The sequence below is a fragment of the Henckelia pumila genome, chromosome 3 (assembly GCF_033568475.1).
Source record: "Henckelia pumila isolate YLH828 chromosome 3, ASM3356847v2, whole genome shotgun sequence".
In the NCBI taxonomy this organism is placed as follows: domain Eukaryota; kingdom Viridiplantae; phylum Streptophyta; class Magnoliopsida; order Lamiales; family Gesneriaceae; genus Henckelia; species Henckelia pumila.
Genome location: NC_133122.1, coordinates 145,859,457 through 145,883,864, shown reverse-complemented (window position 1 = coordinate 145,883,864; position 24,408 = coordinate 145,859,457). Strand labels below are relative to the sequence as shown.

The window sequence follows — 24,408 nt, the reverse complement described above, 5'->3', positions numbered from 1 at the left end:
TCCGTCGGGTCCATGGGGCGGGGCGAAACGGGTCCCAGGTTTGCCCGAACCCGCCCGAACCCGTCTTGTTGTCATCCCTACTCAAGTATCACCGCAAAATATGTACTCATAAAAATTAAAAAAAAATAGAGCATAAATTGAGAGAGAATGAGAGTGTAAGTTTGATTTGAAGGTGGGTCTTCTATTTATAGATTTTTCCAAGATGGCCATGGGGTCGAAAATCTATGGGTTTGGGCTAAATGCCCTCAATCACGGGTCCACTTGTGGGCTCAAATCTCAATGAACTTGATTTAATTTTAATGCTTAGGTCATCTCCAACTCATTACACTATTTTGGTGTAATACTAACTTTAAGATAGAGTAATTCCTACACCAAATACAAAAATCATCTCCAACTCATTCACTCTAAACTCTACGATAAAAAGAATATAAATATAAATATAAAATATATATGTATATATATTAATAATATATTTATATTATTTATATTACATAATCAATACATTATCCTTAATTTGAGTTTATAATATTTTTGGATTTAAATAATTAAAATTTATTATGATATATTTAATATGAAAATATATTATTATGATTTTTTTGTTATTATTTTTTAATTAAATAAAAATGATATATTTTAACTTGTTAGAATATTTTTTGTCCTAAATATTATTAATATAAATTTGATAAATAAATTTAATGATGATTTGTTAATTTTTTAACTTATTTCAGTTTTTTTATTTAATAAAATTTAAATTATATTTAATTTGGCGGATCCAACGAGTCGAACTCAGATTGGATTCGTCGGGTCCACGGGGCGGGACGGGTCCCAGGTTTGCCCGAACCCGCCCGAACCCGTCTTGTTGTCATCCCTACTCAAGTATCACAGCAAAATATGTACTCATAAAAATTTAAAAAATAGAGCATAAATTGAGAGAACGAGAGTGTAAGTTTGATTTGAAGGTGGGTCTTCTATTTATAGATTTTTTCAAGATGGTCATGGGGTCGAAAATCTATGGGTTTGGGCTAAGTGCCCTCAATCACTGGTTCACTTGTGGGCTCAAATCTCAATGAACTTGATATAATTTTAATGCTTAGGTCATCTCCAACGGTAGGTTAGATCCTACCCCATGGGGTAGATGACAATCAATGGTTGATTCAAATCATGTGGGTCCCGCTGAATTATATGGGGCCTACATGATTTGAACAAATAAAATACATACACATGTCCCATGGGATAATACCCATGGGGTAGGTTGAAATTTTTCCATCTCGAACCTATTACGCTATCTTGGTGTAATACTAACTTTAAGATAGAGTAATTCTTACACCAAATACAAAAACCATCTCCAACTCATTCACTCTAAACTCTACGCTAAAAAGAATATTATCGGAATATTCTTTATTATTTTATTTACAACAACTAATTTATTCCATCAAATATTTTTAACATAATAATTAAATATCATTAATATCTAAATAATAATTTCTATATAAATACTCATTAGAAATATTAACGAATTAAAAAATTAACTAAATATATTTTAAGAATTATTAAAACATTTAATTTTATTTATTTTAATATTTAAACTTATTATTTATTTTATGATTTTTAATTTTATTTTAAATCATTAAACTTTATTAATAATTACAATCACACATAAAAATAATCTGAAGATAAAATACTAGAATACAAAAAATATTAAAATGATGCTCACAAAATATAAAGTAAACACAAATAAGTAAGTTTTAATTAACCGAATTACTATATAAATCCCATAAATGGTCGATTAGTGCATCTTGTAGTGTGAAGTGAGCCTCTCTATCCCTTACTTTTTTATATCGAGCAAGAAATTCTTGAAATCTTATATTTTGATATGTAACCACTTTCACATTCGGAGTCGGTGCTTCCATCGCACCTTGTATTGGTGTATCCAAGTCACGCTCATCCTCGATGATCATGTTGTGCATTATAATACATGCAGTCATTATATCATGCAACTGTTGCTTCTGGCAAGCACGTGTCGGAGATGCTACAATTGCAAATCGTGATTGAAGTACTCCAAATGCGCGTTCAACGTCTTTTCTACACGATTCTTGTTTCATTGCAAAAAAAAAAATTTGGGACCATGTAGATCATGAATAGTTTGCACAAGAGTTGACCATTTAGGATATATATACTATCAGCTAAGTAATATCCTTGATGGTACTCTTTTCCCCCAATAAAGTAGTTTGCCGTAGGAGCGATGCCTTGTGCAAGATTTGAAAATAGATTGGATGCCTCGAGAACATTAATGTCATTGTTAGACCCCCGGCATACCAAAAAATGCATGTCATATCCATAGATCATAATCAGCAACTGCTTCTAAAATAATGGCCGGAGAACCACTACGGCCCGCATATTGTCCTGCCCATGCTGTTGGACAATTTTTCCATCTCCAATGCATACAATCCAAGCTTCCCAACATTCCAGAAAATCCACGTTTTTCACCAATACGCAGTAGTCTATCAATATCAGTGGGGGTAGCCGGGTAGGTGACCTTAGGTATCGCTCTGCAAACACCTCTACAATATCTCGAGAAAAACGTTGAAGACATTGAATTGTAGTTGATTCTCCTATCTTAATATATTCATCAGCAGCATCCGCAGGTGTATCGTTAGGGATGGCAATGGGCCGGGTTTTCAAACCCGGTCAAACGGGTTTCGGGGGGGCGGGTCCGAGTCAGCGGGTCCTATAGGGGGTCCGGGGCGGGTCTCGGGTTTGGCCTGACCCGCCCCATATATATGCATTATATACATATATATATATATATATATATATATATATATTATATATGATATATAAATATATGATAAATATATGCTATATATGTACTGTACGTATTATATATTAGTACGTGCTTATTAATATGATATATGTAAACGTACATATATGATATATTATTAAATATATATGGTTTATATACACACACAATATATTATGTATATATATATATATATATTTCATATAATATACATGCATATTTATAAATAATTATAATTATTAATAATATATTAAAGTGTTTAATTAAATATAAAGCGGGTTCACGGGTCCAACCCGGGTTTTGAAGCGGGGCGGGGCGGGTCTAAAATTGAGGCGGTTCGGGTCCGGGTTTTTCTTGGCGAGGAGGGTCTCGGGTTCGGCCAAACCCGCCCGAACCCGCCCCGTTGTAGAGCCGTCAATTTGGGTTAGGCCAGCCGGGTCGGCCCGGCCCGGCACACAATTTAAGTGGGTTGGGTTAAAATTTTTTCATCCCAACAAAAGGTGGGCCTAAATGGGCCAACCCGCCTAGGCCCGCGACCCGCGCGGTGGCCTGCCACGGGCCTGGGTTGGCCCGCGGGCCTGAAAAATTAATATTTTATTTTTATTTATATTGTGAAATATGTATTTTATAATAAAAGTTGTGAATTTTTTTTGTATTAATTACTTTATATAAAATTTACACATATGAAATCAATATTTAAAATTTTTATTAATATGTTTATATTAATATTTATTTATGAAATTATATTTATAATTAATTATAATAATTTTTATTTATTTTTATTTGTAATGATCCAATCCTTGGGCCGGCCCGCCTGACCCGCAACCCACCTTGGGTTGGGTTGGGCTGAGGATTTTCAGCCCGCTGGGATGGTGGGTCGGCCTGCCCTCAACCCGCCAAAAGGTGGGTTTTTGGTAGGCCGGCCCGCCCCGCCATGGGTTGGCCTGTCTGACAGCTCTACCCCGTTGTCATCACTATGTACCGTATGCCAACATCCGCATTGAAGCTGTAATTTTTTTATTAGTAGAGATTCCAATTCGACCAAGACCATCTACCCGTTGTGTGAAATAGCGATCCTGATTCTTCACAGCATCAGCAATACGAGAAAAAAAGGCCCCGTGACATTCGAAAACGTCTTTGAAACATTACTTCATTGTATCTTGGATTCTCAGCGAAATAATCGTTGAATAGATTACGATCAGTCATTTCTCTATCACGTCGAATTACAATATGCCCGGGAATCGATCCTCCATGTTTGACTTCAGATTCATATTGCTCATCATATGAAGCTGCTAAATTTGTGTTATTGGTGGTTAGGCTCCCTAACAAATTTTTGTTTCATTAATGGATTCAAATTCATCAGATGAGCTGGATGATGCTAAATGAAAAAAATGGAAATTTTGAAAATTCATGGTTCATGTTGTATATTGATAGTTCGAAATTGGTAAGTATGAAATCTAACTCTCTGTATGATTTACATATATAGCAAAACTAAAGCTATTAACATTATCTTCATCAATAATCCAATCTGATTTATACACCATCATATTAGATATCATTTAATCGGAACCGTGTGATCTTTATCTTATATCCAATAAATCTTTTACATTGTCAGAGCACATTGGAATTGCTGTTGCATGGGTATGAATGTCACTCCAATTAAGTCTTTCTCTTTTTTATGTATATAAATTTTTTTAATATATGCTTTATATTAAAATATTATTAAAAATTTATAATATAATTATTTAATATTATATAATAATGTACACAACAACACGTGTAATAATAAATTTATAATATAATTATATATAAATTAAAATTATTTCATAAGCATTTATTTATTTATATATCTTTATCGTATATCCAAATAATCTAATCATATATATTAACTGTCGGATTAGATTTCATAAAGATAGAAACCATAGGATCTTTATCTTATATTTCGGAAATCTGATCTGATTTATACACCGTCTGAGTATATTACATTCAATCACAACCATCAACTTCATATCATCTAGCTTCAATAAATTGATACGACCTAATTTATTTTTGATTCACCATTTCCATTTCTTATCTCCCAACATATTTTACTTTTAATGGCTACGAATGCACGATCTGCTTCTTATTAATTTCAAGAAGATATACACCTTTGTCATGTTTATCTTGACATTTTTCAAGATCCTATCATAGACATAAACCAATCGCGAAATCAATTATGGGATCGTGTCGAGCAAAGCTACAACAATTCCAGAGCACCCGACATTACAAAAGTTCGTAACAAAATATCTGTGCAATCTCGTATGGGGTTAATATTGTCGGCAATTAGTAAATTAAGAGTCTGCATCCAACAAGTTGAACTACTCCATCCAAGCGGTGCTTCAGAAATGGATATTGTGAGTTTTGTGTCATGACATTTCTACACTTATATATTACTATAATTAATTTATTATATTTATCTTTACTTTAACTTTATGTACATATAATCCGCACGAAAGAGTTAATGAAACAAGATGCTAATTTCAAGAAAGGTTTTAAGTTTGATCATGTATGGACTATTATAAAAGATATGGAGAAATTTACAGCTTCACCTAACCCGTCACGAACACCAATTCAAAGAGGTATTGAATTTTTCGAATCTCCACAATCAGACACACAAGCAACAGATTCTCCCAAATCAGCGTCCCCTGGATTATCACCATTTGAGATTAACTCAAGTGATGAAAATAGTGGTGGTAGTTCATCACAGTGACAACTTGGAGTGAAAAAATCCAAATTGAAAAAGAAAAAAAATGAATATATGTCACAAAAAATCGAATCAATGAAATTAGGACAAGAAAAAATTCTTAAGATTATCCAACATGGAAATGCTTATTGTAGTGACTCTGCATGGAATCACCTACTAACTGGCAACTAATAGCATGCATTAAACTTAATACAGCAAAATACTTAACAGAGTAAAAACGTGCGGAAACATAATCCATAATTTACATATCAGCTTAGTAATATAATCCAGGCTTAAATCTGTAGTGATACAACCATATCGAAATTCTTAAAAGTAAACATTATACAGCTAATAAATCGTGCTGTATAAAAATTTTCAAAGCTCCTGCTCCCTAGTCCTGCCTTGAACTACCAGCTCCGTCCATCCTGCGACCTGCCCCATGGAATAGGGTGTCCAAGATAACAACTAGGACGTGAGCGCTATGCCCAGTACATAGACATGAGTAAACATATGTATATAATGCATGCAACATGATGACTGGTACAGGGTCATCTGAAAAGTCATGCTCAGTACCGGCGCCATATGAGTGCTGCCACCGCACGGATCAACCTTTGGGTGCAACCACACTCGTCTAGTACACCAGAGTAGACAGACATAAATGCCCCCGCCGTCGCGGTACTCTCAGTGACAGACTATCGAGTATAGAGATGAGCGGCTCTATAATCAGGTATAACAAGGAATAGGCTCAACGTGTATATGCACATGACATATGAGTATAAAAAAACGGTAAATCATACATCATGCCATATAATAATGCCAAATAAATGCAACATATAAACATGTATACTCGCTGGCAATCTCAGTCAATGTGTACGTACCTCTAGGCTAGTTCAAGTATAAAAGGATCCTAGGTTCCAAGCCTATATTCAAAAGTTCACCGTATCACTACATAAATTCTATAAGCCTTAACTAAGCTAATAAGTACTCCCAAAAATTAAATAGATTCCCGGACCATACCTTCGTCCGTCGATGGCCCTTTGAAGTCGCTAGTCCCGGATGACTATAACCACACCTTGGTTATTCCAGAACCTCTATTATAACCGATAGGGCCCTCAAGTGTATAACTCACACTATATAACTGAAGAAGGAAACTCGGGAATTCGTAATTGAAAATGAACTCTGAACGGCCCTATTTATAGCCAAATTTCTCGGCCAGGATCGGAACTTTCGATTTCGGGACCAAAATGAAAAAGCCCAAATTTTACTTCTGAAGTCCAATAACACTCCGAAAATGGTTAAATACCAACCCTTAATCATGTTTAACATATTATTATCTTAAAATGGTATCTGGGTTACTACATTCTCCCCACCTTTAGATATTTCGTCCGCGAAATAACATCTAAAGATAAATCAAGATAACAATATGAAACATCAAATCATGTCTTATTACAACAACGGTAATTACATCTTATATGGTAATCAAAAATACAAAGCAAACAACTCAGGATATTCTGCTCGCATACGACTCTCAGTTTCCCAAGTTGCTTCTTCAACACCTCGGCGCTGCCACTGTACCATCACAAGTGGTATAGTCTTGTTCCGAAGAACTTTCTCCTTCCTGTCTAGGATACGAATTGGTCGTTCAACAAAAGACAGATCTGGCTCTAGCTGAATATCAGTAGACTGAATCACATGAGATTCATCAGCTATGTACTGTCGAAGAAACGACACATGAAAAACATTGTGTATACTGGAAAGAGATGGCGGTAAAGCCAAACGATAAGCAACATCTCCGATCTTCTCCATTATCTGGAAAGGCCCAATGTAACGAGGAGACAACTTGCCTTTCACACCAAATCTCATCACCTTCCTGAAAGGTGATACTCGCAGAAAAACATATTCACCAGGCTCAAACTGAAGTGGCCTGCGGTGAATATTCGCATAACTGGCTTGTCTATCTTGAGCAACTTTGATCCTATGCTTGATCAAATCTACCTTGTCTACAATCTGCTGCACCAATTCAGGACCCTCGACTTGCCGTTCCCCGACTTCATCCCAGAATAACGGAGTACGACACCGTCGACCATACAATGCCTCGAAAGGTGCCATATCAATACTACGATGATAACTGTTATTGTAGGCAAATTCAATCAAAGGTAACTGATCCTGCCAAGATAAATCAAAGTCCATGACAGAAGAACGTAGCATATCCTCCAGCGTACGAATAGTGCGCTCTGACTGCCCGTCAGTCTCCGGATGATACGCAGTGCTCAAACTCAGAGTGGTACCCAACGCCTGCTGAAAACTACCCCAAAAACATGAAGTAAATCGCGGATCTCTATCACTGACGATACTTACTGGAATCCCATGTAATCGCACAATCTCCTGGATATATAAGCGTGCCATGCGATCATAAGAATACTCCCGGTTATAAGGAATGAAATGTGCTGATTTTGTCAAACGGTCAACGACAACCCAGATAGCATCACACTGACGTGAAGTCATAGGCAAGTGGGTAACAAAATCCATAGTCACGTGCTCCCACTTCCATTCGGGAATCTCAAGATTCTGCAGTAATCCACCTGGTCGTCGATGTTCAGTCTTGACCTGTTGACAAACCAAACATCTCGAAATAAATTGATACACACTTCGCTTCATCCCCTTCCACCAGAATCTAGTTCGCAAGTCCTTATACATTTTCATACTTCCAGGATGAACTGATAATCGATTCCTGTGAGCTTGAGATAGAATATCATTCCTGAGCTCCGCAACATTAGATACAACCACTCTATTGGATAGGCACAATAAACCATCTGCCTGAAAATGGAATCCAGATGTATTAACTCCATTGGCTAGACGTGCCAATCGCTGAGTCTTAACATCAGATATCTGAGCATCTCTGATCCGAGAATACAATGCTGGCTCAGATAGAATAGTATACAAACGAATCTCATTCCTCCCTTTCTTGTGCTTAAGCGTAAAACTCAATGAACAACACTCTTGAATCATATGAGATATTTCATTAGTCTGAAGTGCAGACAGTCTCACCTACCGACTCAAGGCATCAGCAGTAAGATTAGCAGAACCTGGATGATATTTGATTTCACAATCATAATCCTTCAGGAGATCCATCCAGCGTCTCTGTCGCATATTCAACTCTGCCTGAGTGAATAAATACTTCAAACTCTTGTGATCCGTAAATATCTCAAATTTCTCGTCATAAAGATAATGTCTCCAAATCTTGAGCGCAAATACAATGGCGGCTAACTCGAGATCATGCACTGGATAGTTATTCTCATGCGTCTTCAACTGTCGAGAAGCATAGGCAATAACATGTCCATGCTGTGTCAACACACATCCCAACCCCTGACCAGAGGCATCAGTATAAACAACATAACCTCCTGATCCAGAAGGTAGAGCTAGCACAGGTGCAGTAGTAAGACGTCTACGCAGCTCGTGAAATGACTCCTCACAATCCGAGGACCAAATGAAGGCAACATATTTCCGTGTAAGCTGAGTCAAAGGCCTGGCCAACTGTGAAAAATTCTCGATGAACCGACGGTAATATCCCGCTAGACCCAAGAAACTACGAATCTCAGCAACCGTTGTCGGTCGAGACCAGTTCAGCACTGCCTCTATCTTACTAGGATCAACAGATATCCCTTCATTAGAAATCACATGACCGAGAAATACTACCCGATCAAGCCAGAATTCACACTTGCTCAATTTCGCATATAGCTGCTTATCTCGTAACGTCTGTAGAACAATTCTCAAATGTTGTGCATGCTCATCCTTATTATGAGAATAGACAAAAATATCATCTATGAAAACGATGACAAATCTATCCAGATAATCTCGAAATACCTGATTCATTAGATTCATAAAGACTGCCGGTGCATTCGTCAAACCGAATGGCATCACCAGAAACTCATAATGCCCGTATCTGGTCCTGAAAGCAGTCGTAGATATATCTGAGTCTCGTACCCGCATCTGATGGTATCCAGATCTCAGATCTATCTTCGAATAAACAGAAGTACCCTGTAGTTGATCGAACAGATCATCAATCCGCGGCAAAGAATACTTATTCTTGATGGTGACACGATTCAACTGCCTGTAATCAATACATAATCGCATCGATCCATCTTTTTTCTTGACAAACAAAACAGGTGCTCCCCATGGAGAAACACTCGGACGAATATATCCCTTATCAAGAAGATCTTGCAACTGCTGTTTCAATTCCCTCATCTCTGACGGTGCCAGACGATAAGGTGCTCGGGATATAGGCGTAGTTCCTGGTACTAGATCAATACCAAATTCAACCTCTCGAACCGGAGGAAAACCAGGAATCTCATCAGGGAATACGTCAGAAAACTCGCTGACAACCGGTAGCTGATCAATACCCGTACTACTCATGGACATATCAACTGCATAGATGAGGTAGCCCTCCCCACCTGACTCCAAGACATGACATGCCTTCAGAGCCGAAACAAGTGGCATCGGAGGTCGCGCACCCTCACCATAAAAGTACCAACTATCACTCTCAACGGGATGAAACTGTACCAGACGCTGATAACAATCCACAGTAGCGTGATACAAAGTCAGCATATCTATTCCCAAGATACAGTCAAAATCCATCATCGCTAATATCATCAAATTAGCCGATAACACATTACCCTCAAACTCCAGAAGGCAACCCATCACTAGACGCTTAGTTACTACCTTCTGCTCCAACGGAGTAGATACAACTAAATCCATATCTAATGATACGTAAGGTAATCTATGTCTTTTAACGAAGCGACTAGAAATAAAGGAGTGCGATGCTCCAGTATCAATTAATATAAGTGCAGGAATACCACATAACAAGAAGTTACCTGCCAACATGCGATCGCTTCCCTCAGTAGCCTGCTCCTGAGACAGAGCAAACACTTGCCCTTGAGTCTGGGGACGATAACCAGAAGAACTCTGTGGTGCTGGCTGCTGACGTGGAAAAGTAGAAGCCTGAGATCCAACCTGGGATCCCGATCCACTAGCAGAACCCATGCGCTGAGGACAATCTCTCCGCAGATGTCCCTGCTGACCGCAAATATAACAAGCACCAGTAGCTCTCCGACATGAAGCTGCAGGATGCTTCCCACCACAATGGCTACAAAACTCCTCCTTCTTCTTCTTCTTCCCAAAACGGAACATACCTCGTGAACCACGAGATCCAGATGAAGTAGTAGGAGTAGAAGAAGACGTAGGTCCGGATTGCACAACAGATTGAGCTCGAGGCTCAACAAATCCACTAGGCTGTGCTGGCATCATCAACTGTCCATGCCTGTTGCTGGTCTCCACAAGACGGCAACGGTTTACCAAAGTCTCATAAGATACCGGGTCATCACAGACGACAACCTGAGAGTAGATATCTTGGTTCAGGCCTTGCAGAAAGATATCATATTTCGACGCATCACTCTCATTGATATGAGGACTGAAAGGTAGCAGATCAAGAAATCGCTGTTGATACTGATCAATAGTCATTGATCCTTGCCTCAAAGTAAGCAACTCCATAGATCGTGCTTGGCGAACAGCCGGAGGAAAATATAATTTCTGAAACTCCCGATAGAAATCCCCCCAAGTCACCTGTCCTCTCTCAGTACGTGCCTGAGCAACCTTGGCATCCCACCAAAAACGTGCTCTATCCTCTAGAACGAATTCTAGAACTTCCAGTTTCTGCTCCTCAGTACACTCAAAAGCTCGGAACGTGCTCTCAAGTTTAGACATCCAGCTTCTAGCTTGTTCACGATTCTCGCCTCCCACTAAGGGTTTCGGTCCTACCTGCATAAACTTATTGATATAGTAGCGACGTCTACCCTCATGATGACGATGTTGATCATCCTGATGATGATGGCGACGATGATGATGACCACCTCCCTGGTCAACACTACCGTGACTCTCGTCAGCCATATCCTGAAAAGAATTGCACATTAAAATCCCAAATGCGCAAGAATTACTCAAAACTAAACTAAATCACAAGTACTAATCCCAAAATCTATGCATGCTCTGATACCAAAAATGTAGTGACCCTGCATGGAATCACCTACTAACTGGCAACTAATAGCATGCATTAAACTTAATACAACAAAATACTTAACAGAGTAAAAACGTGCGGAAACATAATCCATAATTTACATATCAGCTTAGTAATATAATCCAGGCTTAAATCTGTAGTGATACAACCATATCGAAATTCTTAAAAGTAAACATTATACAGCTAATAAATCGTGCTGTATAAAAACTTTCAAAGCTCCTGCTCCCTAGTCCTGCCTTGAACTACCAGCTCCGTCCATCCTGCGACCTGCCCCATGGAATAGGGTGTCCAAGATAACAACTAGGATGTGAGCGCTACGCCCAGTACATAGACATGAGTAAACATATGTATATAATGCATGCAACATGATGACTGGTACAGGGTCATCTGAAAAGTCATGCTCAGTACCGGCGCCATATGAGTGCTGCCACCGCACGGATCAACCTTTGGGTGCAACCACACTCGTCTAGTACACCAGAGTAGACAGACATAAATGCCCCCGCCGTCGCGGTACTCTCAGTGACAGACTATCGAGTATAGAGATGAGCGGCTCTATAATCAGGTATAACAAGGAATAGGCTCAACGTGTATATGCACATGACATATGAGTATAAAAAAAACGGTAAATCATACATCATGCCATATAATAATGCCAAATAAATGCAACATATAAACATGTATACTCGCTGGCAATCTCAGTCAATGTGTACGTACCTCTAGGCTAGTTCAAGTATAAAAGGATCCTAGGTTCCAAGCCTATATTCAAAAGTTCACCGTATCACTACATAAATTCTATAAGCCTTAACTAAGCTAATAAGTACTCCCAAAAATTAAATAGATTCCCGGACCATACCTTCGTCCGTCGATGGCCCTTTGAAGTCGCTAGTCCCGGATGACTATAACCACACCTTGGTTATTCCATAACCTCTATTATAACCGATAGGGCCCTCAAGTATATAACTCACACTATATAACTGAAGAAGGAAACTCGGGAATTCGTAATTGAAAATGAACTCTGAACGGCCCTATTTATAGCCAAATTTCTCGGCCAGGATCGGAACTTCCGATTTCGGGACCAAAATGAAAAAGCCCAAATTTTACTTCTAAAGTCCAATAACACTCCGAAATGGGTTAAATACCAACCCTTAATCATGTTTAACATATTATTATCTTAAAATGGTATCTGGGTTACTACACTTATAGTAAACAAAACAATGAATTACAACTGAAACGGATGCAACAAACTGAACGAAAATTGGAACAAAATGAAACAAAAATAGAACAAAATCGACAAATGTTGGATCTGACCCGGTTTCAAGAAGAAAACAAAATTTTAGTAATAGATCTCAACTCTATTCAAGATCGATCTTTGCGTGAAAAATTTCGGGCCGAACAATCAAGAATTTTGAATGAGAGGGAAGAAAGGAAACGTGCACATGATAGTCTCAACTATGGCAAATATTTTGGAAATATTGGAGGATCCGGATCCAGCTTACCGCCTTTTTAAAGTTTCATTAATGCTTGTCATCCAATGTATTTTGTTGTATTATGGTGTGATTTTTAATAATTTGTTGTTTATTATATTTTTTAAGTTTGTTTAAGTTTATGTTGTATCGTTATTTTTGATTTTAAGTGTTGGTTAGTTTATTTTATTTTATGTTGTATTGTATTGTGATTTTTGAAAATTTAATGTTTTGTTATGTTTGTTTATTTCATTTTGTATCATTATCTTTGATTTTCAATAAATTTAGTGTTTGTAATCTTAATTTTTTTTTCTCAAAATTGTATTTTTCTATTCGATGTTAATTAATTAAATTAAAGTTACATAATTTAAAGAATTAAAATTATTATTAAAATACATTACACATAAAAAATAATATTAAAAACAATTACATATAACATTCATAATTATCAAATTAAACTTTTATTATTTTATTCAACTAATAATATAATTCAAAACTTAAATTTACTTATTTATTACCAAATAAATTTTTTAACTAATTTATTTCATAAAATATTTATAAAGACAATAATTTATATATTTATTAATTAATATTGTATCATAAAATAATAATTAAGTAATGTGGTTATCTATTAAATTTTTTTTTAAAAAAAATTAATTATACATTTATTAAAAATATGATAAGATTATTCAAATTTTAAATCAAAAATATCTTATAATTAATAATTACAACAAATAAATTATAATGGTAAAGGCATAAAATTAAAAAAAGTATAAAATAAAAGAAGAACAAACAAAATTATGTTTTTTTTTAAGAAAAGAATAAAAAACTTACGCTATTGCAACAGTGTTGCACCAAATTTGGTGCAACACTGTTGCAATACGCCAACGTTTCACACCAACATAATGTTGGGTTGGAGGTGCTCTTATTATTCAATTATTTCCAAACTAGTATCCAACAATTTATAAGTTAGAATTGAGCAAGCTACATAAATCATAACTCGATATGTGCTATTTAATATCAACAACAATGTATAATTTATAACAGGGGCGGAGTTAGAAATTTTGTTTAGTGTAGGCGATGATATGCCATAATTAATAAAGCAAAAAATATAAATCTTATAATCATAAAACATCAAAATAATTAACTTACAATTGTTTCTTTCAAGTTTCATATTTTGATCTACTAAAAACTAATATTGTTTCACCTTTCAACTTTCAACTTTCAACAAACAAACCCAATAATTATATATCAAAATTCAAAACACAAACCAAAAAAAAAAAAACCCAACTCATTGTAACCGGAAAAAAAAATTAATGCTAAATTGTAATTGGCCCTCACATCCATTCACATTTTTTTTATTTTTTTTTTTTGTAAATTTGGTATATAATCTACATATAATAAAAACTATTAACAATAAATAAGAAGTTCAATTTGAAACCTAATATCTAATCACAAACAAATTATAAGCTTATTTACATTTTTACATACCTTTTACTTAAAAATAGAGACCAATCTAGAGTAAAAACAGAAAAATGATGGGCATCACTGGTCCCGGACGAGGATCTTTGATTTTTGAAAGATGGGACTCGAGAGCAGTGAGTTGTGGCCGACAGAATTTAGAAAGGTCCCGACTCCCGACTCTTTGAGTTATCGCAGAAAAATATTTTCGCAAGGACCATGAAATTGAAATTATTATGAAAACAGAATTTGGGTCGATCCAAATGTGTAGTGGGCTGTGGGCTTCACATTTTTTTTAAATTAACTAGTGTAGTAGTGGGTTGGTTAGATAACTAAGCCAATATATAACATATCCCCCTTTTTTTTGGCCCAGTGAGGGCAAGTGCCCACACCACACCACACTGAGCCTGAATTAGTTCCGCCCCTGATTTATAACTTAGTGACTCGGTACGCACGTTGTGTATTTTTACAATCTTTAAGTTGTCGAAAATTTTATTTTTGTTTACTCAATTATTTGTATAATTATTGTAAATTGAGAGAGGACGTTATGATAATGAAGGAAGAAAATTCCCAAATGAAAAAAAAAAGAAAACATAATAATAAACAGTCACGCCACCATATCAAAAGTGGGCATAACATTATAAATACAAACAGAAAAAAGACGAATATTGAGTATTGAGTTGGCTTTTCATTTTAATAATGTACAAAGTGTTTTTATGAACGCGTTGTATGTATAATCATGACATGAAATGTGATTTTTCATTTTCTAAATTCATTAATTTTTTTTATGAAAATAGTATTTATTACGTACTTCGTGCGCTATGGTTTGGTGTAAATATTGAATATCAAATGTAATTTCAGCAGCTTAACTTGAAGGTATAATGAAACCTTTTGTTATTGTGTTGGACTAATTCAGGTGTTGACACAAGGTTCAGTACGAAAGTAAAATAACAACTCAAAAATAAAAATTTGGAGCTGAAACTCAATAAAAAAATGCATGACGTAGGACCGTAAGTATAACCAAGTATGGATACAATATATGTTCTACTACATATCTTCTAAAAAGCTTGTTAAGCTTTAATACGTTTAAACTCGATCAAACAACAGTTTTTTAAAACGGAAGATTTCATTTTTTTTTTTAAATGAAAACAGTTATATAAATATATATATTTATAGTTTAAAACTTGAAATATATATTAAATCTTATATTTATGATTAATATGTCATTTCATTTTATATTTGCTTTAAAATAATAAAAAACACAGTAAAAATAAAAACACGTTTTTTCCCGCTTAAGCTTGTACGAAACTTGCTTAAGCTTTAAAATTTTGAAACTTTACAATTAACCTTCACGACTTTTTAGAAGCTGTGGTTATTTCTATTAATATTGTACTAAAACTTAAACATCAAATATACCATCAATAAAAAAAAATAGCAAAATAAATTATGCAATTGAAAATAAAAAATGGCGCTGGACGAGTAATTGTGTATTTGATACAAAAAATTCAACAGATTCCCATATCCATGTAAACCATTTAAGCCAACAAAATTCGCAAAGAAAATTTCATCATCAAACACGTCCATATCAATTTCTCAGACTTTTCACTCAAAATCTGATGTGTCAGTTGCTTGAAGAGATCTTCCGGGTTCAATATAATTATTATTACATATATATACAAATTTACCCCCCCGCAGCGATTATTTTCTATGTAAACAAAAGCATTAAAGGCCGACTTTTCTCCAAGAGTTCTTTCTTGATCATATAGTAACAAATACAAAGTGAAATTTAAGCTTTTAACCATGTAGTAAAATACCTTGCAAGTAGCAGGAAGCGACGTACAATATCAGGCCATTATCGGGCTAGTATTGGAAATGTTAGTCCTTGAAGACCTGCGAATCCTCCAACAAGGCTCGGAGATCAGAACTGTTGAAATCTTGGGAGGTTTTGACGATATTAGGGCTGTCATAAGATACAACATCTGTAAGTGGGTAGCTTCTGTTAGCATGAAGTTGGCTGCTCGCGTTGCTGCAAACTCCAGTCAACACTACAGACTTGTGCACACCGCCGAGCATTTCTTCATAGTCAGTGTCACCACTTTCCCCGACAAAAACCACCACTTTTGACAACTCCATACCCCAACGAAGATACAAGTACCTGCGAAGCAAGTTTTCTCCACTAATTGAATTGATAGCAGGAGTATTGAACTTTGCAAGAAATATTACACCTAGTCTCCTATCATCTGAATTGGACCTTTGAGTTACAACAAGAGGCATGTGGTCATACAAAATATGTGCAAGTTGTGGTCTTGTGGGTGGCCAAGAAGTGTAGTCAGTGGCCCACATACATGGATAACAACCCCCCTAATTATTTGAATTAGATGGCCGAGGCTACACAGCATACATTAAAGATTTGTCACTGGCGCGAGTCCATGAAAGACTGTTACAAGTTTGGTGTCAAACAACGCTACTAAATCAGGAACATATGAAGTGGCATGATACATCTAGAGCAGTAGAATCCTCAATATGCCACATCAGCAGCAGAACATCATAAGTGGAATCACAGCACCATCAATACTATCATGCGATGAGATGAGATACTCGTACAAAATTACAGATAAGTAACTTAATTTTTCTTTTGGTCATACTATTTATTTGCAAGGGTTAATGTTCTGTATTTTCAACACTTAAAACTACATTATACTCGAGCAGACAACTAAGATGAAGCTGTTAGCCTTGCTTGTCATAAAATCTTTGTTTTTGTCTAAATGTCATAAACGTTAATAAAAGTAGTACCTCAAGGCTTGGGAACGTGAAGCCAGGACTGGGATTACGTTAATCTTATTTCCATCTTGACAATGGATCACATGGCAACGTAATGCCTGAATTCTCATCATTTTCCTCAGTTCCTTCACTGGGGGAACCTGCAACACAAAATAAAGTTATTATGTTATACAATAAAAGGTGTAATAGTTCAAGAGTGACAACAAAACTGTAAGAGCCTAATCCTAAACCGGATGTAATTCAATATATCAATAATATGCTAAGACCTGCAACACATTTTTAAGTTGTTAACAGGCTCAATACTCTGAATGAAATGGAATTAAATATATAAAGGTAAATATCATACCACTCCATGCTTTTTAATTTTGAAAGAATAACAGTAGTCAGCTGAAGTTTCTTCATCTTCAACAACAGCAGGTCCATCCTTTCCTCCCTTCTTATCTGTTGTAGAATTTGCCCACCTGACCAAAGTCTTTCTCAATCCTTCACCACCCCATCGGTATTCAATATGTGAATGGTAATATAAGTCTACTACAAAGGGGTTATCTTCCGAATGAATAGATGAATAATAAAGATCACCACCACTGTTGCAAATAAATGCATCAAAGTTGCTAGGATTCAAGCCTTCTGAAATCAGAAAAGACCGTACTTCTGTGATGTTGAAGGATGTTGATAAAATAAATCCTATTGAACCTTCAGTCCTTTCTTTCTCTGCAGCCCCAAATATTGTTTTAATGCTTTCAGAGAGGCCAGAACTTGCATCACAATCTACGGCGATCACGAAAATGTGCTTCCTCCTCCTCAATGCTGGAAACTTACTAGAATTAGAAATTTGTTCTCCTTTATCAATAGACACGGATCTTTGTGCACTCTTCGCAACACCCTTGGACCACGTCAACACAGCATTTTCTAGCTTATTTTTTAATTCGACAGAACCATCCATGTTTTCTTGGCTCTCATTCTTATCTCCATCCAAGGAGAATTTCAAGTTCAAAGATATATCCTGTATATCCCTCAAGGAATCACTTGGAGAATCTGATTCTGAATTTTCATCTTCTTCTTCGTCTCTCAACCAACGAGGTTGTCTTGGTTTGCAACTAGCTATTCTAGAGAGGTAAGTTTTACAATGTTCTGGCCACGAGAATAGATGAATATTTTTCAATCCATTTGCTCTACATTTTGCCCAGAGATGCTTATCTGCTACCAGCTTCAGAAGAGCATCAGCAATAGATTGCTGGTCATGTGGATCTACAAGGACACCATTGTCTAACACCTACCATCAACATGGATAAACAATATCAGACACAATATACCAAGATAACCTTATATTGAATGGAATCCTTGCGAGTCCATCTTCGGAAAAAGAACAAAAATACCCTGTGTATGTCGACAGGGCCACCATTCTTCGTGGCGACAATGGGCAGACCATGTGCTGCTGCCTGTTTTATGTCAAAGCAATCACATTAGCCACCAGAATAATTGTACTAGCCAAAAGTTAATAAATGTGAAGGCAGGCGCACCTCGATTAGAGTAAGTCCAAAAGGTTCAATAAAAGCTGGATTTATGAAAACACCCTGTCAAAAAAAATGAATTCATGCTCAAACAATCCTGCGAAACTATCCAGTGATATTATAACTTCAGCGAAAGTACTCACAACCTCTTTCAAAAATGTAGACATCCAAAAGAACCCAAAAAACCTACCTTTCCCTCCTAGAAACTCATCCTCCCATTTCACACCAAAAGTCATTCATGTCAAAATGTAGTAATTTCTTGCCCAAGATGCCTTAACTTATTCTGTCAATATTATAATTTAAACCTTTTTGGTTGTTAATCCAATAATATTTAAATCAGAAAAGTTGATTGAATTTTTTTTATCTTCCCCATTCAATGAAACAGTTGATCAATCATGCCAATGCACACAAAATTTATTTTTACTACAACGATACAACCTAGAATTTTGTATTGTTTGAAAGGATAATACAAACCTAGAACTGGTAAAACTACTTAGTTAAGTATAAATAGTCTTACATTCATGCCTAGGATGTACTAAAATCAATTTCATTTCAATATAACTAACGTAAAAATTTTATAAAAATGACTTTGTAAAAAAAAACAATTTCCTATTTCATTCATAATTTTGCTGTTATTCTTTTTGAAAACCAAATAAATTATTGAATTTTGACGTGTTGAGTCCTATGGTATGAAAAACATTACACTGGGTGGTGTGTAGATGAAAAAAACTTATTGGCATTTTTTTGGAATGACGGTTTTTTGAAAACTTTTCATTTTCCTTTCCCAAATTTCATTCCCAGGCTTGCTAAAATTATTATTTTAGAACACAAAATTTTAAAAGAAAACTAAAAGCGGTGCCAATGTATTCTGTCAAAAGTTTTGAAACACTCATCCAGCTCAGCTAAGCAAAGATTTAAACATAGCAACAGAGAGCTTCACCACACGCAGTTTGGTTTTCCATTCAAGGGAACATGAAAAAAGATACCCAAAAAGGAAAATTAGCAAGCATACTATTGACTTTATGGGTCTGTCCCAAATGAGTTAATATTGCCATTGATGTATGCAAAGCATGAGAATACCTTAGTCTTTGCCGCTAGACGGTAGATGTCAGGAACGTCATGCTGCTTGTGATGTTTTGGGTATGCCACTTGGCCATATAGATCATACTTATCAATCAGCTTGAGGATTGATAAAAGAACAGAAGCATTCGTGCTCGACATTTCATCAATATTATCTCGATTCCCCATTATTAAGGTCTGTTATCACAATTGAAAATGGTAACACTAGTGCATTCTCAGAATTCACTAAACATTTATGCACTATTAATCCAACTTACAAGATTAGCGAGCTCCCTCAGTGGTCGACATTCCCCAAATGCTTTAACCAAGGTAGTAAGGTTTTTCTTTGGATCAGGCCTGGCAAGTGCAAGTATCATAGGCTTCCTGGGGTTTGAAAAGAAGCGCATTACCTGTTTGCAGATGCAGATCACTCTTAGAAAGTGCCATGAACTTTGAAAACACTAGAGGCCGTACAAAATATAGAGGAAATATATTTAAATAGTGGGAAAATTCAGAAATAAAATCGTCACACATGAATGAGACTGCAGATTTAACGAGTTTAACCTCAGCCCAAATAAGTGGGTCTGGAGACTTCCCGTCTGTGTTTGCTTCTGGTTCAGTATCCATGTCACCATCATGTGGAACAATGTGATGAAATTCCATCCCAGGTGGAATCGCCTGAAAGCACAAAATCATGATCTTATTACATCACCGTGGCAGAGTAAAACTGACGGTTAAGATGGATACCGCTTTTATCTGAAACTTAAGTTCACGATGAGACTACGATTTCTTTCATGCTCATAATTGAAGCAACACATAGTTCGTTCGAGTTCATGAACAAAAGGATTGAAAAATAAAATTGATTTAGCTTAAAATATTAGACCCGGTCATTAAATGGTAAATTAAGTCATATAATTGTGATTCTTTCAATTACTTCCCAACTAAAATATGGAAAAATCTTCTTGACGGTTTCATCAAGACACATAGAGCCACTATAAAAACATGATGATAAACGTGACTTCAGTAACAGCATGCTAAATTATTCTGTATTAGCTAAAAAAGATGTCGTGAAGAAAGAGCAAGATACACAATCATGTGTACTTATGATTTCAGAAAAAAAACATTCGAGATTCAAGTAATAAGTACTTACAACCATGCGAGGCATGAACCTTCCATAACAGCTCACATTACGCCTAATCCTAGCACGTAGTTTACGCTCCAATATAGGATCAAAACCATCATACAATCGCCACTGCTCCTCTATCTCCTGTCTTGTGCTGGTAATGACTATTTCAGAGGCATCAAGAGATAATTCTTCTGCCTCTATTCTACGCATTATCTTGTAAGTAGAATTGATTTCATCTCTTGACTGTCGGCCCTGCCTCAAAAGTTGCTCTAATTTATCACGGCCAAGAGAATGGCCAGTGAAAAGCATTGGTACATTTAGAGCACCAGATAAAAGAGCAGCAGAGTCACCTGCATCTGCATAATGCCCATGGATAGCAACAGGCCAAACTGGGCGTCCATTACCGATTTGCTCACCAAGTACCTTTGACATCTGTACAATGTGGTTAAGAGCGCCATCAACAAATTCAGGGATGTGTGGCCACAGTAATTCTTTTGGAACATATGCATCTTTTGGACCAAACGGGATGCGAACTATATAAGCACCACTACTCTCTCCCATCTCATGCATCAAACCTTCTGAACTTCGTGGAGGCAGCATCTCGGTCGGTTCACCATAGCTCCAATCTACTTCTGACGATGATAACTGTCTAGTAAGCAAATCGACGCGATACACACCTGGCATTGAACCCAAAGCCCTTGCGAGTTCGACAACATATTTCACCTAAAGAAAATAAAGGACAGAAGTCATCTACAAGCATGAAAAGAGTAAATGAAACGAATTAAACCACATTCAAGACAGTGCTACATAATGCGGTTGAGAATTTGATAAAAAGCTAGCACAAAAGGACATGATTAGGAAAATAACTGTTGGATGAGCATTCCTTGAAACCAGACCTACCTGACCACCAGTATCAGAATCTCGGCCAAGCTCCATGTTTTCACCACGTATCAAACCATGAAGGCTGCAAGAGAACTATCGTCAAGAAAGCAAGGTAATTATGTTTTCACCTTTTGAAGATCACAATCTCAGACAGAACAACAAATAAGAAAATTTTGAAAGATCATATTCCCTTCAGCCATGAGAAAACAATTTTTATCTATGTCAACTCCTTTTTGTCACTACTCAAACTTTACAATATTAATTCCATACCTAATCAGTACAATGTACAGCCTTTTCCCCTTTTGTTGACTACTCCAGGCCTCCATCGCATCAACAGAACTAATTCTAGGCAGTCGACTTCTAATGCTTTCAGCATGAGTTGAAAGGTCACCAACTGTATCCCCCTTCTCCCCCTCAGATAAGTCTTCAGACATGTCAGCAACAGCTTCTCTGCGACCTCTTTCACGCTCAAGACGACGTTTAGCCATCCTCTGGGCTTGCTCTCCTTCAAGCTACACTTATAAGTCATTGAAAGAAATGATGAGCATAGAGCTAAAGTATCACAGATGTACGACAAAACCAACAAAGTATGTAAAAAGTTTTTTCTAATCAAAGCTCCAGGTAGTTGGCCTCTTCCTGAACCTTAAATGTTAAAAGTCAATATTAGTGAAAATTTATAAAAAGAAGTCAATTAAACAAAGTAAATCCCAGAATCTGCAGTCATTAATTTTTGGTTTATGAAACAAAATTGTACCATGCTAAACATTAAAGGCAATTTCAGGGAATAAACCAAGTAGAAAAACTGAGGGGAAGTTTCAGGGTCGATTTGGAATCACAATCACAGCACATAAGAAAATCAGAAAGATGTCAAATAAAATCATGCAGTGGCAATTCTGCAAATGGTTGAATCATACAAGTTGTGACCAATGAGATAGTTAAATGTTGCATATCCAAACAAAAATCAGGAATTTATTTCAAAATATATTTCAAGAAAGCATACAATCACATCGAATAGGATTGCGAAGTTGAGTTCCGCTAGGACGTGCAGTTGACCAGTGGCCAATCAAATCTTTGATCTCCCACCTGGAGCTCGAATTTTTGGGATCTAGTGAATACTAAAGTAGCAAAATTGATAAAACAGTTGGGAGAAAGCTTTAATCTCTTGACGGTGAGGTGCCGGAAACGTGAAAAGTAAATGGAGTCACTGCACATGCCATTGACCAAAAGAATGTAGGAAATTTTATGATATAAAGCATTTTAGAGTCCCACGACTATTATGACCGCCTGCGATCAAAGATTATGATCATGAAAATGCATTTCACAGCGAATAACCAGCGGTGAAACTAGTATAGAAGTTTCGCCCATACATTTTATCTCCTGGTTAATTACAAATATTCTAGCCAGTGGCTTTCAGAAGAACAAATCTAGTCCACTTGCACTGCCCCTTATCAGTTACTGCATCACATCCTTAACAATCACCACATTTCCATTGAAAACAAACTTTCAAACCGTCAACTATTGCATCCATCAAATAGATAAAGTATGACCATAAAAAGCATAAGAAATCAAAGACGCACAGATACCCGCAATAGAGATCATAAGCGAAGCACTCCCCTCAATATTCGAAGATTTAAAAAAAAAAAAAACACCTGCTTTTTCTGACGAGCCAAATTCCATATCCGCCAGCACATGTTCTCCAGCCTCGTGTTCCTCTCCTGCGGACTCCTCGTAGCTTGAGCCTACATTCACATACGAACAGACACACGCAATCAGAAGCATCTAAACACAAATACAGGCACAAGCAATAGAAGAAAAGAAGAAGAACACACACACACACAGACATACCCTGGCCCAAGAGCGGTGCAGATCGGTCTCATCGAATCCAGTAATCACCTCCTCCACAAAATACCTAGTGGGACTGAATCTCCCCCTCTCCCGTAGCAGCAAAGATGACTTCTTATCCTCAATCGGAGGGCCAACGTCCAGAATCGCCTCCAAGTAGCTGCTAATCCAATCATTTCCCGCCATTACAGTGCAATTGCGTATGAATCCGTGTATATCTTGCAATCTAATATCCCCGCGAACGAGTATGGATGCGAATGCACATGCGTAGAGACAGACTGTGAATCCAAAAAGAGAGCATGATATGATATAAAGAGAGACCGATTCTAGAAATTTTGCAGTGAGAGACAAAAAACGGATGGTCACTTTTTTCTTTTCAAATAAATATAAAATCTTTTTTTAAATAAAAAAAATTATTTATAAATTCCCCCTAACCAAATTTAAGGAATAGGTGGTCTCTTGTAATAGGCCTCTCGAATATTTATTTATTAGCTTGTAAAACGATAACTAAGTAGTAATATTTTTTTATGGAGTTAATTCACGTTGGAGATTTATTTTAAAAAATTAACTGAAACCGCCTTACGAAAGTTTTTTTGAATAAAAAAAATGTGTGAGAATATCCCTTCCACCAAATTATGTTAAATAAGATTTACGCTATGTAAGAATGACAATTATCGCGGTTCCATCGTCATTT

The 24,408-nt window shown here is 36.4% G+C and overlaps 1 protein-coding gene across 1 annotated transcript; it reads right to left on the bottom strand.

Annotated features, from left to right (window-relative positions):
- Positions 1-16,040: 16,040 nt before the first annotated feature.
- LOC140892521 (probable sucrose-phosphate synthase 1) lies at positions 16,041-24,043 on the bottom strand. The gene is made up of 13 exons (XM_073301443.1): positions 23,718-24,043; positions 23,522-23,611; positions 22,143-22,384; positions 21,891-21,954; positions 21,015-21,713; positions 20,429-20,542; positions 20,143-20,274; positions 19,886-20,062; positions 18,815-18,868; positions 18,671-18,733; positions 17,641-18,567; positions 17,307-17,434; positions 16,041-16,668 (listed from the first exon to the last, which is right to left on the bottom strand). Exons 1-13 carry the CDS (start codon positions 23,898-23,900, stop codon positions 16,389-16,391), a joined length of 3,153 nt encoding a protein of 1,050 aa, XP_073157544.1. The 5' UTR covers positions 23,901-24,043; the 3' UTR covers positions 16,041-16,388.
- Between the last annotated feature and the right edge of the window lie 365 nt (positions 24,044-24,408).